The sequence below is a fragment of the Clytia hemisphaerica genome, unplaced genomic scaffold, assembly GCF_902728285.1.
Source record: "Clytia hemisphaerica strain Z4C2 unplaced genomic scaffold, Clytia hemisphaerica genome assembly, whole genome shotgun sequence".
In the NCBI taxonomy this organism is placed as follows: domain Eukaryota; kingdom Metazoa; phylum Cnidaria; class Hydrozoa; order Leptothecata; family Clytiidae; genus Clytia; species Clytia hemisphaerica.
Genome location: NW_027104229.1, coordinates 23328 through 39235, shown reverse-complemented (window position 1 = coordinate 39235; position 15908 = coordinate 23328). Strand labels below are relative to the sequence as shown.

Sequence of the window (15908 nt, the reverse complement as noted above, 5' to 3'; positions counted from 1 at the left end):
AATATTCAAATACGGAACGTTTTTACGAGAGAGACAAATCGAAATCAGTATTTTCAAGTCACCCGGTGAGACCGGTGAGACAAGTTGTTTTATGGTGATACTTTTTAATTTGCATTTAAAAAAATCAAACTAGAATTAGAATTGAAGTATTTGGAAAGTGTTGTAAATTGATGTGTTAAAAGGCCAAGGGGCCGGGTGATGACTTTCAAGGGTGAAGATTGACAATAAACAAAGGCCTGCTATTTGATTCCTTTTTATTCTCAACGATGAATTCTCAAGGCGTAGTGATATATAAGTGGTCATTAGTCTTCAGTTCGATTCTCACTGTGGCATTACTGGCTGTGTTTAGACCAGCCTGGCATTTGTAATTGCTTGCAGTATTCTTTTGAATTCTATTGTTCCGCGCAATTGTTCGGTTTGTCAAATACCTAATGATGCCAGCGTGTTGGCATTTCGCTTGCATTTGAAATGCCATTTTGAGCAAAGGAATCCCCTTTTCTGGCATTTCAAATCAAACAAAGGAACCAAAACAAAGAGAAAAAATGACATTTTTGATTTTTAAAAGTATTTGCACGTTTTTTATTCAGTTCTTTCTAATAGATTGTAAAATTTGCAAGATTTGCCATAGCCTAGCCCTACGGCAAAAAGTGTCAGTCTTAATGATTGCAGTTTTTGAGAAATTCCATGCTTTTCATTGTTTGATCTGTCAAAGTCGAACTTGAGGGAATCACCTTTTCAGTAATGACTCTAAAAAGACGATTCCTTAAATGCCATGACAGAAAATACAATGGAAAAGCTATTAAAATCGAATCCCTCATGAGCAAATGCCAAATTACAAATGCCAGTTGGTCTAAACGCAGCCACTGTTCACTTACAAGTGAACATATTCTCATTGGCGGTTTTAGACCATGTCAAACTTATCAGATGAAGAGATTTACAATTGTAATCTTATTGTCTTTTAACGAGCGTTGCTCTCCTTTGCATGTCTCCGACGTACTTGCTCTATTGTCTTAAATCCGTTAGTGATTTTCGCTGCTCTCGGATGGAGATGGGCCACACCATTAATTCTTAAGGACTAAGAGACTTAAGGACTAACATTTTCCAGTTCCCCCACAAAAGTGGATTTTTTGACCATTGGAAAAAACAAAATTTATCGCCACAACATGAATAATTTTGAAAAATCTCGTAATATATAATCTCCAATCAAAAACAAAGTAAACCCTTTTATTGTAATACCCTAATAATAATATCTTACCTTGTACTGATCTCAGATGTATTTTATTCTTCACCAAAAAAGTCTAGTTATTTAAAATCAGAATTGGATAACTTGTATTTATAAATTTTATCATGTTTTAAAAAGAGGAACTAAATAAAGATATACTTTGAAATAACCAACCAACCAAAGAATTATATTCACAGTAGGTTCGTCTTGCAATTCCTGCATTAATAACACGCATGCGTAATTTGTCGTTCTTTTAAACCACATGCAGTTAATTCCCGTGATAAACAAAGAGGAATGAATCCGTAGGGTAAGTCACTTAAGGTCGGGGTTATGGACGGTGAAATATGAAATTTGTCATTCTTATTGTCTATTTTTAGTAATGCAGGATTTGTTAGATAGACCCCCTCTCATATAGAATTCAAAACTAATAACAAGATAATCATTTATCAGTGCTGGCAGATTTCAAACAAATTTGGGCTTCTGCGAATACCTTTATTCGAAAAGGCCACCTGCTTTCGATCAAATTGAAAGTTAAACTCAAGTTTTCTTCAGAAACTGCTCGTAAGATCATCAAATAGTATAGGGTAACGGTAATGGTAACGTTTTTAATTTTTGGAACAATTAAGTTTTCTACCCACAGAAGATTTTAAAAAGATTTCCACCTCCTATCCATGAGACAAGCAACTTTTTCTAGAAGAATCCTTTGTAGATCTTTGTAATAAACAAAGAGAAATGAATTCAAATGAATTCGAGTTTGTGGACGGCGAAATGTGTCGTTCTTTTTGTCTATTTTCAGTAAATGTAGAATTCTTTACATTAACCCTCCTCCCCCCTTTTCCAATTTTCACGACCGTGCTGAAAACAACACAAACAAGAAAACAATTTTCTCCTGCAGCCAACCATTCGTTTCTGCAACGGAGCGTGTAAATTGAACGCAGTTGGAATGCACTTTACATTTAAATTTGCAAAAAGAAAGTATTTACACATTTTGCGAATAACGATAAATAAACACATGAAACGACCGAAACAAAACACAAAAACTTTCCAAAACCTCTCACCCAACGTCTTCTAGACATTCATAAAACGTTCCTTAATAAAGTGAACCAAATCAAACTTATGTTTGATATCATTTGATTAATTTCCAAATGAGGCTATTAATACCTTTGTGTTAATTAGGTCTGCAGTGATAATCAAATTTCTGGATATTACCGAGCTGCAGAAATATCAAATGCAAGGAAAAATCAATTCATGAGAATTTACAGTTATAATTAAACCTGGGTAATTCTCATTAAAAAAAAACCAGGAAATTTATAAGTGTATTGTATGATCAATTCAAACTGTGCACGTTATTGATTACAAGTCGAGTTTGATATTGGAGTTGGATTTGGTCAAGGTTTTCAAGACACAACCGATTCGTTGATTTGCTTTATAACCAGGACTTTGATTTCAAAAATCACAGAGAAAATCAAAAGCTTCGGCAAAAATATTTGAAGAAGAACCATGATGTCTGCCCTAAATGAACATGACAAAGAACTAATAAAACTTGGTGGGTCAGGACAGAAAAAAGCATACAAATCGATAGACTCCATGACATCTAGCCTACGCTGTATCGGTACGTGCTTAGGTTGTAGGCTATACCGTGGTGAAAAGTCATGTGTAAGTGACATAAAGCGTCGATGTTTATGCGGTCTGGTCAAAAGCCGGACAAAAGACATGAGCATGATGTGCAAGCTTATTTTACTTTTAATTGTGTTGTTGTTTGTTGGTGTATTTTATCATTTTTGGACAAGCGTGGACAACAGCGTTTCGTCCAGTCAAAAACTGAGCACTAGGTCTAGGAATGTTCGTAAAGAGCTCTACCATGCTCGCCAGAAACGACGGAGACGTAAACCTAGCCTCGGAGAGCCGTTTAACGCGGAGGCCTGGTCAAACGCCACGGCAAATACTAGAAAACATTACGTCATATTATACTGGTCAAAGATTCGTGACCACAAGGCGCGTATACAGAAGAAGGCGGAATACGTAAAGGACAATCACGTATGGCCGTATACGTATGCGGGAGAAAAAGGTGAATGTCCGGTTAGCTGTGAGCTTATCAACGATCGGTCGCGCGCACATGAAGCGGACGCTTTTGTTGTCCATTCCCGTTTGACAGATGTGAACGATCATCCACCATTAGAACATCTAGCCCCGTGGATTTTACAAAACAACGAGAATCCAGTCTACACACCTGCTCTGACTGACCCTCGAATAATGAGCAAATTCAATTTGTTGATCTCTTACCGGCTTGATTCCGATTTTCCATCCCCGATCTATCCACCACCTACAACTTCAAAACCGATTCCGTTTGGAGAGAGACTGGGAGACGTTCTTGCCGTTTTCTCCAAATGCGAGATTGTACGTACAGAATATATGCGGCAACTTATGAAATACATAGACGTTCACTCATACGGCGCATGCCTGAAAAACCGGGATGGTTTAATTGGGTTGTATGGTCACATAAACGGGAAATACGTTTTTAAAGATTACAAAGTCGTATTAACCCGATTTTATAAGTTCTCATTAGTTTTCATGAACCAAGATTGTGATCATTTTGTAGATGACCGTCTATACCATGCCTTAGAAACTGGTTCAATCCCTGTCTACATGGGCACAGATAAAATAGATCAATTCTTACCGGGTAATTTGAAGAACTCCATAATCCGTGTTTCCGATTTTAGTTCCCCGAAAAAGTTAGCCGATTATTTGAAATACTTGAGTGGTAATGAGACTGCTTTCAATGAATACCTGAAATGGAAGGAAATTGGTATAGGTGATATGAGCAATACAACAATCGGCCGCTGGTGGAAACAAAAGTATCCGCTCTTCTGTCAGGTATGCATGAGATTATCTCAAGGGAATTTACACCCAGGGCTTGATATTGACACTTGTCGACCCCGGGAATATAAAGATTGGAACTTATTACCACCTTACGGAGATAATGATCATGGTGACGTTTACGCCGAACATTATGTAGAAGTAGATATAACAAATGTGTGGAGTATTATGGGGATAATATTGCTGGTTGTTTTATATTGCTCTTTTGGTCACCTACTCAGATAATATGAACCATCAGAGGTATATTATATAAAAAACTAAATGGAATTATCTACGTACGACCGTGAAGAAGACAATGACCACAGCAGACCATATCAATTAAGTCAAAAGGTCATGGCTTGCGCACTTTATTTAAAATACAGTATAGTGGAAAATTTAGTTTCATCAGTTATAGAGAGGCTCAATTTAGTGTTTAATCAAAGTGTTTGGAATATCAGAAAAAAAGAAACATAAAAAATCACATATCCGTTTTCAATGTCAATGTCCTTGTTTCTAAACTCTAAACTTTCTTGAATGAAAAATCGCAAAAGCGAGTTAATCACTGACCGGGTCAGTTTATCCACCATTTTTCATCGGGTTTTTTTTTAAAGTGGCACCCGCAAAAAAAGTCATTGCAGTGTTAAAACTTTGTTAATCCATCATTATATCAAGTACTCTAAGATTTCTTGAAAGAAGAACTAATTCTATGTTTTATTTCTGTTGGATTATATTTTTTGGGCTGCAAAATCAAGCATGGTACGACATGACATGTTATTATTTTTCTGGTGGTTTTATCCAATTTTTTAAAGTTCGTGTCAGTTGTGTATAAAATGTCTAAACCGGACCTACTCATCTATTTTACATATATGAATTTTCTTCCAAGGAAGAAGTAAGGGGGAGTAGCAAAACAAAGATTTTAGAAAAATATTTCGACAGATGGTTATTTTTATTTCTATGCGTTTCGATTTTGACATAGAAAATCCATCACATCACAAAATTTGCACGTAAGGTTGCAATATCCACGCACTACTTCTGGATTTTTTTCCTGTCCAAAACTGCAGCATTTCTGGCATATGAACTTACTATTTACAAACTCGTCACTAGTATTTTTCTACGACAATGCTTACATTTCCTAAGCTCTTAAAGCTGATTTTTTAAGCTCCGATTGCAGGTCCCCGTTAATCATAAAGGCCAACTGGTTGCCAAATATTTTGGAATGAAAATGGTTATTTGGTGATTTCAGGTTATTTCACGAGTTTTTGGGAAAAGCTTCCTTGTTCCTTAAAACCTTTAAAATTCAGTTTCATTGGCTTGTTTACAAGTCACAACAGGGTTTGAATATTTAATACCTGATAAAAATCCAATTTTCTTAATATTATAAGCAGCTTTTATAAATTCCTTTAGATCGGCAGAGCACGTTTTTTAATAGCGTCAAAAATTGTCGAAACCTTTGGATGCTCTTAGAGTTTCTTCATTCTGTAGTTCTTTGAATTGCAAGCCTAACAGTGTTGTTTTCTGCTTTCTTTTTCTTATTTTCCGAAGTTGATATACCGTACCTCTAGATGAGTATGTATGTTGCGGCTTAAGCAAAAATGGGAAGAAAAGTCGAAGAATATTTGAATTTTGGGTCACCCGTACTAGAAAAGTAAAATGTAAAAATAGTACGCGAAAAAAGCGAACGCGAATTTGAATAATTTTTTTAGCCTAAAAACAACTAGAGTAAATCAGATCCAAAAAACGGATTCATAAAATTTTAATAGTTTAAGCTTCTTTACTAAAATCCTAAAATAAAATCGCTGAACATAAAACGTTCCCTTACAACGGTGGAGCGCTATGTAGCCTGTTTTTATTTTCATCAAGTGTCAAGTAGCGAAGAGAAAAAGAGAGATCTTGTTTGCTTTTTGACAGAAAATTTTTGTGTCATGTAATCTATAGAAATGACAAAAACAAATTTTTGTGAGAAATTTTACGAAGAGAAGGAATATGCAAGGGAGATGTTTCTGGAAGATAAAGTAGCTCTATAATACAGTAAAATATAGCACCAAACCACAAGCGAAAAGAGGTTCAAACATCTGGTTGGATTTGATGTCTACAACCAAGAAAAAAAGATAAATCATTATCGTGGCGAAGAAATTTGAACTTGGCTACACAATGAGCACACCAAATAGTTCTTCTCCAAACCTTCTTACAGTTCAGAACAAGGTAAGAACATCAATATCTACTTAAACTATTTATCACAATAGCTTCTTTCTTTCCGGGGTGTAGAGGAAGAAAATTTGGCATCATAGGGATATATATCAGAATTTCTCAACTTTTAGCCATGGAAAGGGCTATGAACTTTTGGGAGTTTGGCAGTTTGAATCCTAGAATAGAACCCTTTTTAGAGCTATGGTCACTACTAGGTAATTATAAAGGTACCCGAGGGTTGAAGACGGCCAGAATTAATCAGTATCAACTCGGAGATTTAGTCATATTTCAAAAGCAAAGATGATGGGGGTAAAAATAAGGTTCTAGAGGTGGTCCCAACCATTATCAAAATATAAGATCCGCATGGTGTGGTTTTAACCACTCAAAAGTGGTTGTTCACGCAGTAGTAGTAATAACAATATTTGTTGTAAAGCAAAGTACAATTGGTTCAGTTTTAGGTTGTTAAAAAACATCAACATTGCATTGGTTTCTAATGATTGAGTGAATCGATTTTAAATTCAGAGACGGTTGTGGGGCTTGAAGCTTATAAAACAAGAGGTTCTCAAATGTTAATGTACACTTTTTTATAAGAGCGTCAAAACCTTTGAATTTTGAGAAGCTGAATAATATTTTTCCAAAGATCAAAATAGAACCTAGTTCGAGTCGATTTAAAAGGAATCTGTAAACAGTTTTTTTGGCCAACTGAGCAATGACCTTTTAGGCTTCTTAAATTTGAGTTGGAAAACCACAAATCTGAAAACTATATATACAGGCTTTTGAATTTTGAATTTTTTTTTGTGGGAAATCGGTCTATATAAATATATTGAAAACAAATTTGAATGCGATAAATCGAATTACCACAGTAACTATATCCTACTATTTTCATACAAATGTGGGAATTTTATGCAAGATCTTTTACTTTTTCAGTTAAAATGTTGATCAGATTTTTGGAATGGAACATTTGCAGGGAAATATTACGTTTTTTAGTAGTAAAGTGATATCTCAATAATTTAGGCTCTAGAGTTTAGCTTTTGAGACTTAACAAAGTAAACTTTTCAAACGGTTTTACTATTCTTAACAAGGCAAGAATCTGGTCTACTTGGCTAAACGGTGAAAATTTAAAACTGGAGGGTAAATTTCAACAAAGAATCAAAGAATTGCAAAGCAATTATAAAATCAACCTTCCAAAGGATGAAAATTCCTTAAAAATGAAGAGTTTTCTCAATAATAAATTTCCATGAAGTTTGATGTCTAAGTGGTTAGTCGATTTGAAAATAAAGGTTGGAGAATTTCTGTAATTAAGAATACACTATTTTAAGCTACAAGTTACAACCGTTAATATCTTGGAAAGCAGAAATAGACTTGTATGCTTTTATGATTTTTTTATGTCCGTCAAAATTCGCAAGAACACAAAATTTCTTTAAGATTGTGCAGGCCATTGAACTCCTTGCATGTGGAAAACTTTTTCACTTAAAGGTGATAAGAACAAACATTCATTGAAACTAAAGTCGGAAAAAAACAAGCTAAGGATCGAGAGGAATGTTACATTTATAACAAGGGGGAGTGATGTATGCTGAAGACTGAACTTTATTAGTTAGCTGGTTGGAATATGGCAATCAAACAAGCAGAATTATTTATTTGGTTTTCCCCTTTTTTGACATTTTAAGCTTAACAGTGGGTCTATAAAATCTAAAGGAAGAGAAGTCCTTGCTTAAAGCCACTATACTGATTGCTTTCTGGTTAATTAGTTAATCAAATAAAGCCCAGGCTTTGTTGCACTTTATCTCAACTTGCTTTCTTCAAACTTACAAGAAACTTTTTTATTGAAATATTTACTATGAGCAGTCGAGTAATTTGAGAAGGTTCGATTTTTGAATTGTTTGAGAGGGTTTAGGCTAGGCGAATCCCCTCTGAAAATAGCACACCCCAAATTTGGGATAACTCTCGGACGGGAATTCTAAACATGATGCGTATTTTCTATATCAAAACATATCAGAGGGGATACGTGTGCAGCCTAAACCTTATCGAATTACTTGACTGTTCGTCGTGAGTATTTCAGTAAAGCAGTTTCTTGTAAAGTTGAGTAGTTCAAACAGTTCAAGAAATCAAGTTGAGTTAAAGTGCAACAGAGCCTAGGCCTAAATTTAAAAAGGGAAAAATCTGATGTTTATGAGTTTTTTGACAGCCAAAAATTAAAGTGATGTACGACGATAGTTTAATCTATTCTAATCACGATATTTTTATTGAAATTTTTTACGCCATCAAGATTGTTATGATAAATTCATGCTGTAGAGGGGGTTTAGGCCTGAAGACTACCCTGGTGGGCGAGCGCACAAATCTCAGCGTGGCTATGCTTAAAACCGTTATGCTTAACAACAAAAAACGTGAAGCATATCCCAAAACCCCCCAAAAAAACAACACCTTACGTCCATATTAAACGTAAGATGAACGTTAAAACAACATTTGTGATAGTCTACACAATACAGTTCCAGGCTTTTAAGCTTCCGGGCATTTAAGTTTACGTTTTACGCTCGAAACGGAGGAATATATGACGTAGCCTACATTTGTGAGTCAACTGGGTTACATTCCACATGCTAAATCATTCATTCAAAAATTTTTAATGATAAGCTTTCTTTTCTATCGTTTTTTCCAGATCGCGATTTAAATACTGCTTTTTAAAAAATACTAATCGAAAATGATTTAAGTAACATGATAGACCGGTCACGTTTAAAGAGTTGATGAAATGAGGAGATAGAACAGATGATGAAAACTTTTTATTTGCGTAGGTTGACAGAGTGAACTAAGCTGTAATAGAGAGAAGTATTTGGTTAAATAATCGCTTCATTTCAAAAGAAGCAGTACTTTTTCTATACCAATACCACTGGTTTCATGCATCATTGATGCAATCTTCAGTTGGGTTCTTTAGGAAAATGAGTATATACGTTATGAAAATTTTTAAATTCACGCAAGGTTAAGGTATCACTTTTTTGGGATCAGTTATAGATATAAAATATTTGACTAAAAGGGATGACTTTGTCGAATGGTAATAGGTCAAATAGGCCAAACTTACGAAAACTTTCCATATGTGAGAAAAAAATCTTGATGAAGAAGAAGTCAACAACTTCAAGCTTGGTAAGCAGCGGATTGTGTATTTATGGTCCCAACGGGCCGTTGGAAGCGAGGGGGGCTAGAATTTCGGGAAGAAATAGCGAAAATTGTTCATCTTCTGAACCTTTTAAACACAAAAAGACGCTTTCTAATTGTTTTTTTTTTTAATTAACTTTAAAAAACTTTAGTCCGCAATGGCGGTGGGTGCGTAGGTCGGGCGGGACCCATGGTATTTACGGATTAGGATTATTCGATTTGAATTTTGTGAGTGGGGAATTTCGAATTCTATTAACTTAATGGGATCATTAGTTAGTGTTGGCTACTTAGGTGGTAAAATAGCGAAATAAGGAAATAAGGAAATCGTGTTAATTCTGCCTGAATCTAGTAATCGAACCTTGTACCGTAAGTTGGTTTAATGTCGACATCCCTCTTTTAATGCCGACACCCTTCTTTAGGGATAGGGATAATAGGAAGGTCGGGATCACTTATTGACAAAAGATATTTTCCTCTTTTATCACTAAGCAAAGAAAAATAGTTTCCATCAGCGATTCTGACCTTCCAATTATTCCTATCTCTAAAGAAGGGTGTCGAAATTAGAGGGGGATGTCGACATTAGACCAACTTACGGTACGTATGTTGGCCTTGTTGGGCAAACACTCCTGCTTCGCAAAATTAATACAAGCATTGACTGGCTCGCTTTCGACATCTAGTCGCGCCGCGATACTTCAACCATTAGTAGTTTTAGATATAATTAGAAGTGGGCGTTCACGTTCACGATAAAAATATAAACAATCTTTTTTAACCAGGAGACTTGTTGCGAAAAAAAGGTAAACAATGATCATAGTGATAATGATATCTGAGAATTGCCACTTTTCGACAAGTTATAGATAGCAGCCCATCCCTAATATAGAAAAGGCTATAAATGGAAATCTAGGTTTTTTTATTCCTGCCAGATTGATCGTCATTTGGTAAGTGGTAGCGGAGGGCTGTAGCGTCTTTTAACACGCTATTAAAATACTACTATGATAGTTGAATGTTAGACGGTCTTAAACTAAACCTCGACTTCTTTCCTCTCTTATACAGGGCAGTCAACTGACATCACCAGTAGACACACCAGACAACATCAGTTATCGCTCCGAAGATGATGATTTTCTTTACGAAGCACCGAAAATAAGCATCACTCTACTTTATTCGCTCCTTGCTACTATCCTATGTTTCCCTATTGGATGCTTCGCATTGAACAATGTTTATAAGGTAAGTTTGTTTTAAAAAATTTGGAAAATTTTTAACGAACGTAGTTGCCGATTTTTTGTTTGAATCATCTAAATTTCAAACTAGCGAAAGTTAAAGGTTTTATTTTTGCTTGCTGATATAAACAAAAAAATATCTTTATTTTCCTCTTTCTGACCAATCTTGCTCCACATCCGTGTCTATCCAATGATGTAACTGTTATTTAAAAACAAAACCTTCAAGCTATTGTAACCGCTAAAGACTTATCCGGGGGACACTCAAGGTAATCGACCCACCTACTAATGCTACCGTAGTTTTTGTTATGTTTTTCAGGCTTCCCAAAGTGCAGAGAGAGAGCACTCTAAGGGTGTAAAAAGTGATAAAAACGAGTTTTTTGAGGCAAAAATTTTGAAAAATAGTACCTTTCGGCAGCACCATCCTCGCAACCGTTTTTGCTTCATTATGATTTCTAGGAGTGGAATGAACCTGCTATCTCGGGGGATTGGTTCTGGTTATATAGGGGAGGGGGGAGTTCGTATCTCTCTGTAATCCGAACAATTTAAGACTTTCTGTTTGAGCTCGAATTAGTGAGGGTCAAAATAAATAAGGTCCCTTAAATTGGTTCTTTCCTCACAGGTATCGACATATCTACGATCTGGCCGTAAAACAAGAGCTCGCAAACATGCAAGATTCGCCAAAAATCTTTCCAACGCTGGAGTTGTCATTGGAACGTTGTTTTGGTGTATAGCTATTATTTTAATTATCATACATTCGGTGATATTGAGAAAAGAAGATAAAAGCAAAGTAGATTTGACTTAGCGGAGTGGATTATTAAAAAGAGATATTTTGGAGAATTGTGGCAGAATGAATGAAATACCATCTTAAATCAGCGCCACATTAAAAAGCGTCATTCTTAACCTTTATATTGGGCTCATCCAGAAACATTTGTTCAAGTAGAGTGGAGGATATATTATTCTTTCAATGATTTACTTCCTGGAGAGTTCGATCTTCAATCCCCTGGATACGTGTTATACACCTGGAGATTGCAAATTGACCTGGTTTTCACTGGAAAGTATGGTGAAATACCCGATGAGAGACATAGAAGAACAGTTTCGTTTAATGAATAAGCTAACGATATATCGGTAAAAATACATGTTATGGGTTATACACTGTCTGTAAAAAAACACCGTCAAATTTGAATGTGACGTGCATTTGAAAATCCGACGATTTCGCTGGTCCATACATTGCGAGCTTCCCATACATACCGGGTGCACCAAAAAAAAATAAACAGGTTTGTCGAGATATTGTGAGCTTCAGGATTTAAATTTTTTGCTCACTCTTTATTCATCGTAAAGAGGATGCTCTAACTTGAATTTTGAGCTATCATACATTAAATTTGAAAAAGTAGTTCGAAAGTTATTTTAAAAAAACTTTTTTTTCATGTCGAAATTTCAAAAAATCTTTAAAAACAGCAATCAGGCTATAAAGGGGCCCCCTATAAATAAGACAAAATGGCAAAAACACAATTTTATGGTTTTTTTTTTGTTTCTTTCTTATTTATATTTTGCCAACAGTTTCTCCATCTTATTTGCCCGTCCTTTTTTTCAAAGTTTTCTCACATAGCACACACATAACATCTAAACTTCTCTTGAAGATTTCCAAAACTTTTTGTCAGCTTTTCCAAAAATATTATCCCACATGGGAATAGCTTGCTTTACCATATTTTTAGATTTTGTAAATGAGTTTTGATGAACATAGTTGCATTTTTTTGGTATTTTATGTGTAAAGAAGGTAAGTGTCAAGAGAAAAGTTTGCTCGCTGTTTTTGATGATTTTTTGAAATTTCGACATTAAAAAAAAGTCAGTTTTTTGAAAATAACTTTCGAACTATTTTTTCAAACCTAATGTATGATCAAAATTCAAGTTAGAGCATCCTCTATACGATGAAAAAAGAATGAACGAAATATAAAAATTCTGAAGCTCACGATATCTCGACAAACCTGTATACTCTTTTTTGGTGCACCCGGTAAAATGAAAAATTTTCATGAAAGAACACGCAGAGAACCAAAGAAGAGCAGCTTTAAAGGATTAAATTACGAAGTTGAAGGTTGAAGCCGATGTTGTTAATTATAGTGTAAGAGAATTCAATTTTGACAAAACTTTATGACAAAAATTATAAATAAATGTATATATTTTCATAAAAATATCTTTTTATACCTATCTGTATTTGATAAAAAATAATATTAAAAAACATAAGTATACACAATAACTCAAAATACAATGATTAAAAGCGTGCCGTCGTCTTTTGTCAATTGGTAATCATTGATGCCATAAGCATATTCAATTTTCCCTTGACCTCTGCAAAGATTAAGTCCAAAGAGAATATATAATATGTGTCCATGATAATATCAACCCAATGTGAATTTTGGTTGACATTAGTTCTCAGAGCTGTAAAATATCTGAAGTTTAACGGAGGCGATGAAAATTGTCTTTCAAAACCTGCACTTACATTCGCAGTTCTACCAATTATGTCAAAGATGAAATTCCTGCGTGGAAGAAAGTACCCTGTATTTAAAAATGTTCATCAAGTTATTTCCTTCTATTTGGTATGGTAATCTGCATCATGCATAATTTGACTTCTTTTTCCATGTAGAATAAAGTTCTCCAAGCCATAAGGTTTTGCAGTCTTTTAGAGGAAGTAGTTCGGTTGTAAAATAGAGCTCCAAAACCCAAATGGCCCATTAAACCACTCTGTATCAACACAAAATGACAATGGCATTCGACAAATAAGATTAAGAATAGTCGCTCATAAAACCGGCTGCCGTGTTTGTGGCATTCCAGTTGTCGTTGTGACGTCATAATGGTTTCCGAATTCGCTCGCAAACATTGTGACGTCATCATACATGACATCATTTCTAACCAATGGGTGTCGCCTTAAACCCGCCAGGGCGGCAACATCTTTTCGATCAACAAAAACGCTCGTGTTGGACGACAACAAATAAGTCGTGTAAACGTGGCGTAATGAAGCGGCGACAAAAATGCCGAGTTGTATACCGAGGAGGAAAACGAGAATGAGCTCACGAGTCGTGAATGATCGGTTAGCGAAAGAATAGTGCGATTGTTGTTTCTTCATTATTAAAAAAAAGGATGTCTATTCCTCAATTCTTTTTAAACGGATTTTGCAATGACTTTAAGCAACGACCATAAAAAGTGGGGTGTTACAGGATGACAGTCGTTTTTATATTCTTACCTAAAATCATAAAAAGGGGTTTGTTAGATTCAAAAGTTATTTCAATCCAATACAATAAATATCTTTTTAAAGCTCGGAGAGTGGCCAACATATCACAGATCACTGAAATGGACAATAAATTAGGACAGTAACTATTTCAATACGTCAAGGTATAAAAACTTAACGGAAAAAGCGGAAACCTAAAATAAATTTCGAGAATAATTCAGGAGGGGACAGGGATAAAGTAGTTAAACTAATATTTAAAGCAAAATTGAAATCTACACGCATTTTATTATAAGAATACACTTTATAAGAATGTCCATGATGAAAATGGCCAAAAAATAAAGAATCTCGTAAGAATATTGCCATCATGGAATTAGGCAACTGAAGCTAAGAATGTCATTTCTATAGCCTTTTACCTGTATATTGCCATTTACTTCCGCAAGCAATGCTAAGAACTTTTACAAAAATCCGAAATTCTTGCTGAAGGTATATACTGCATGCTAGATTTAGGCTTGGTTTTCATCTTAATCTAAGAATGCTGTAACAATATTTCAGGATGATTTCGACCAAAAAGTTAAGAATATCAATCATGAAATGGAAAAACAACATTCTTATAAAAATGCGTGTAACCAATTTACCCTATAGTCCATTTGCTCAAATAAGTAGAAGACTCCTCTTTCGATAACTATCCACCTGTATTTCTCCACTTTAATATGTTTAGTTGCTGAGCACCAAGCAGAGAGGCATCAAGTACGATTTTTGTACTAAATGCGAAATCTTTGGTACGACCCTTTGCACTACAGTGTTGACTATTTTTTGCTACCTACCAACTCTTAAGCGAATAGTCTAAACATCAAATGGTAAGAAAAACGAGTACACTTAAAGCGAATGTACTTTGAAAATAATAAGAACTGGCCGAGCCGAACAAACATTCACGCTTTTTTTTATAAAAATGGTGTTTTTCATTTCATGATGGATATTCTTAACTTTTTGGGGAAAATCATCCATCCTCTTCCCAGCTGGCACACAATTCGTTCATCAAACATGACTTGGACTGAAACCTTCTTAGGTTGGGATCCTAATTCAGACTATGACTTAACATTTGATTCATTTGCCTAAAGCTTTATCAACCACTTTAGTATGAGAAAGGATGCTGTGTACGTTAGTTCTGAAAAATATAGCATTGAACACGCAGAGAGGTTTCAGTAAACATGATCATGACCTTCATGCTAAGAAGCTCTCGTATTTCAAGAAAAAAATGTGAGTCCATCTGTCTGGAAATCAAAACAAAAAAGACCACCGCCACTAACAGGTCACCAACGAGTAAGCTTTAGAACATGCCAAAAAATAGATTATTATTTGTCTTCTTGTGTCGATAACTCCCTAAAGTCTTCATTCTCGGCAATTTCAACGTTAAAATGTCAAGGAAGAGCAATCTGTGGTCTTTAGACAACGAGCTTTGTAAGTCTTAATCCGCTCAGCACGTACATACCCCAACCAGAGTTGATCTTGTTTTATCCAGCAGTATTCATATTATGAATGCAAGGTTGCTAAGCTTTGAGTCAGTGACTATTCCTTAGCTTTCATTAAAAACATTACCAGTTGATTACTTTAAATAAAAGACTATACGAAAGAAAATGCGAATAGTGAATTCCATCATCATAATCTTGATCAAAAAATTGGCAACGAATCGGTGTTTGATAAAATATTAGCGTTCATTTCGTTAGAGGAGAAAAGGCTTACTTTTTAATTACACGACCTTTCAAAAGGACCAATCAAGAGTCTTTCGTTGAAGATCTAGGTAATCTTGATTAATCTTTTATTTTCAAAATATGGTACCACTCTTCAAATTGATAGTATTGAGGATTCCATGACCTCAATTGAATTTAGTAACTTGTATCGAATATGAGAAAGTCAATTGTAAACAAAACCATTAGGGTCATCGATCTTTGAAGGTCTTGGATAGGAAATGAGGCAACTTATTTCGCAAAAACGATTGAAAGATTGAAAGTAAAACTCATCGCCAGATCTTAAAATATGTCACGCGAAAACAAAAAAAAATATTCAGTCCATC

At 35.1% G+C, this 15908-nt stretch overlaps 2 protein-coding genes across 3 annotated transcripts; both read left to right on the top strand.

The window, feature by feature from the left end:
* Nucleotides 1-2438: 2438 nt before the first annotated feature.
* Nucleotides 2439-4393, top strand: LOC136815865 (4-galactosyl-N-acetylglucosaminide 3-alpha-L-fucosyltransferase 9-like). The gene has a single exon (XM_067072312.1). The coding sequence runs from the start codon at nt 2723-2725 to the stop codon at nt 4322-4324; it is 1602 nt and encodes a 533-aa protein (XP_066928413.1). The 5' UTR covers nt 2439-2722; the 3' UTR covers nt 4325-4393.
* A 1584-nt stretch (nt 4394-5977) lies between these two features.
* On the top strand, nt 5978-11713 carry LOC136815858 (uncharacterized). Of its 2 annotated transcripts, none has more exons than XM_067072308.1 (3): nt 5978-6280; nt 10457-10627; nt 11240-11713. In XM_067072308.1, exons 1-3 carry the CDS (start codon nt 6230-6232, stop codon nt 11420-11422), a joined length of 405 nt encoding a protein of 134 aa, XP_066928409.1. In that variant the 5' UTR covers nt 5978-6229; the 3' UTR covers nt 11423-11713. The 2 variants fall into 2 exon arrangements, with proteins under 2 accessions (XP_066928409.1, XP_066928411.1); XM_067072310.1 differs by lacking the exon at nt 5978-6280 and adding an exon at nt 9306-9397.
* The last annotated feature ends 4195 nt before the right edge of the window (nt 11714-15908 follow it).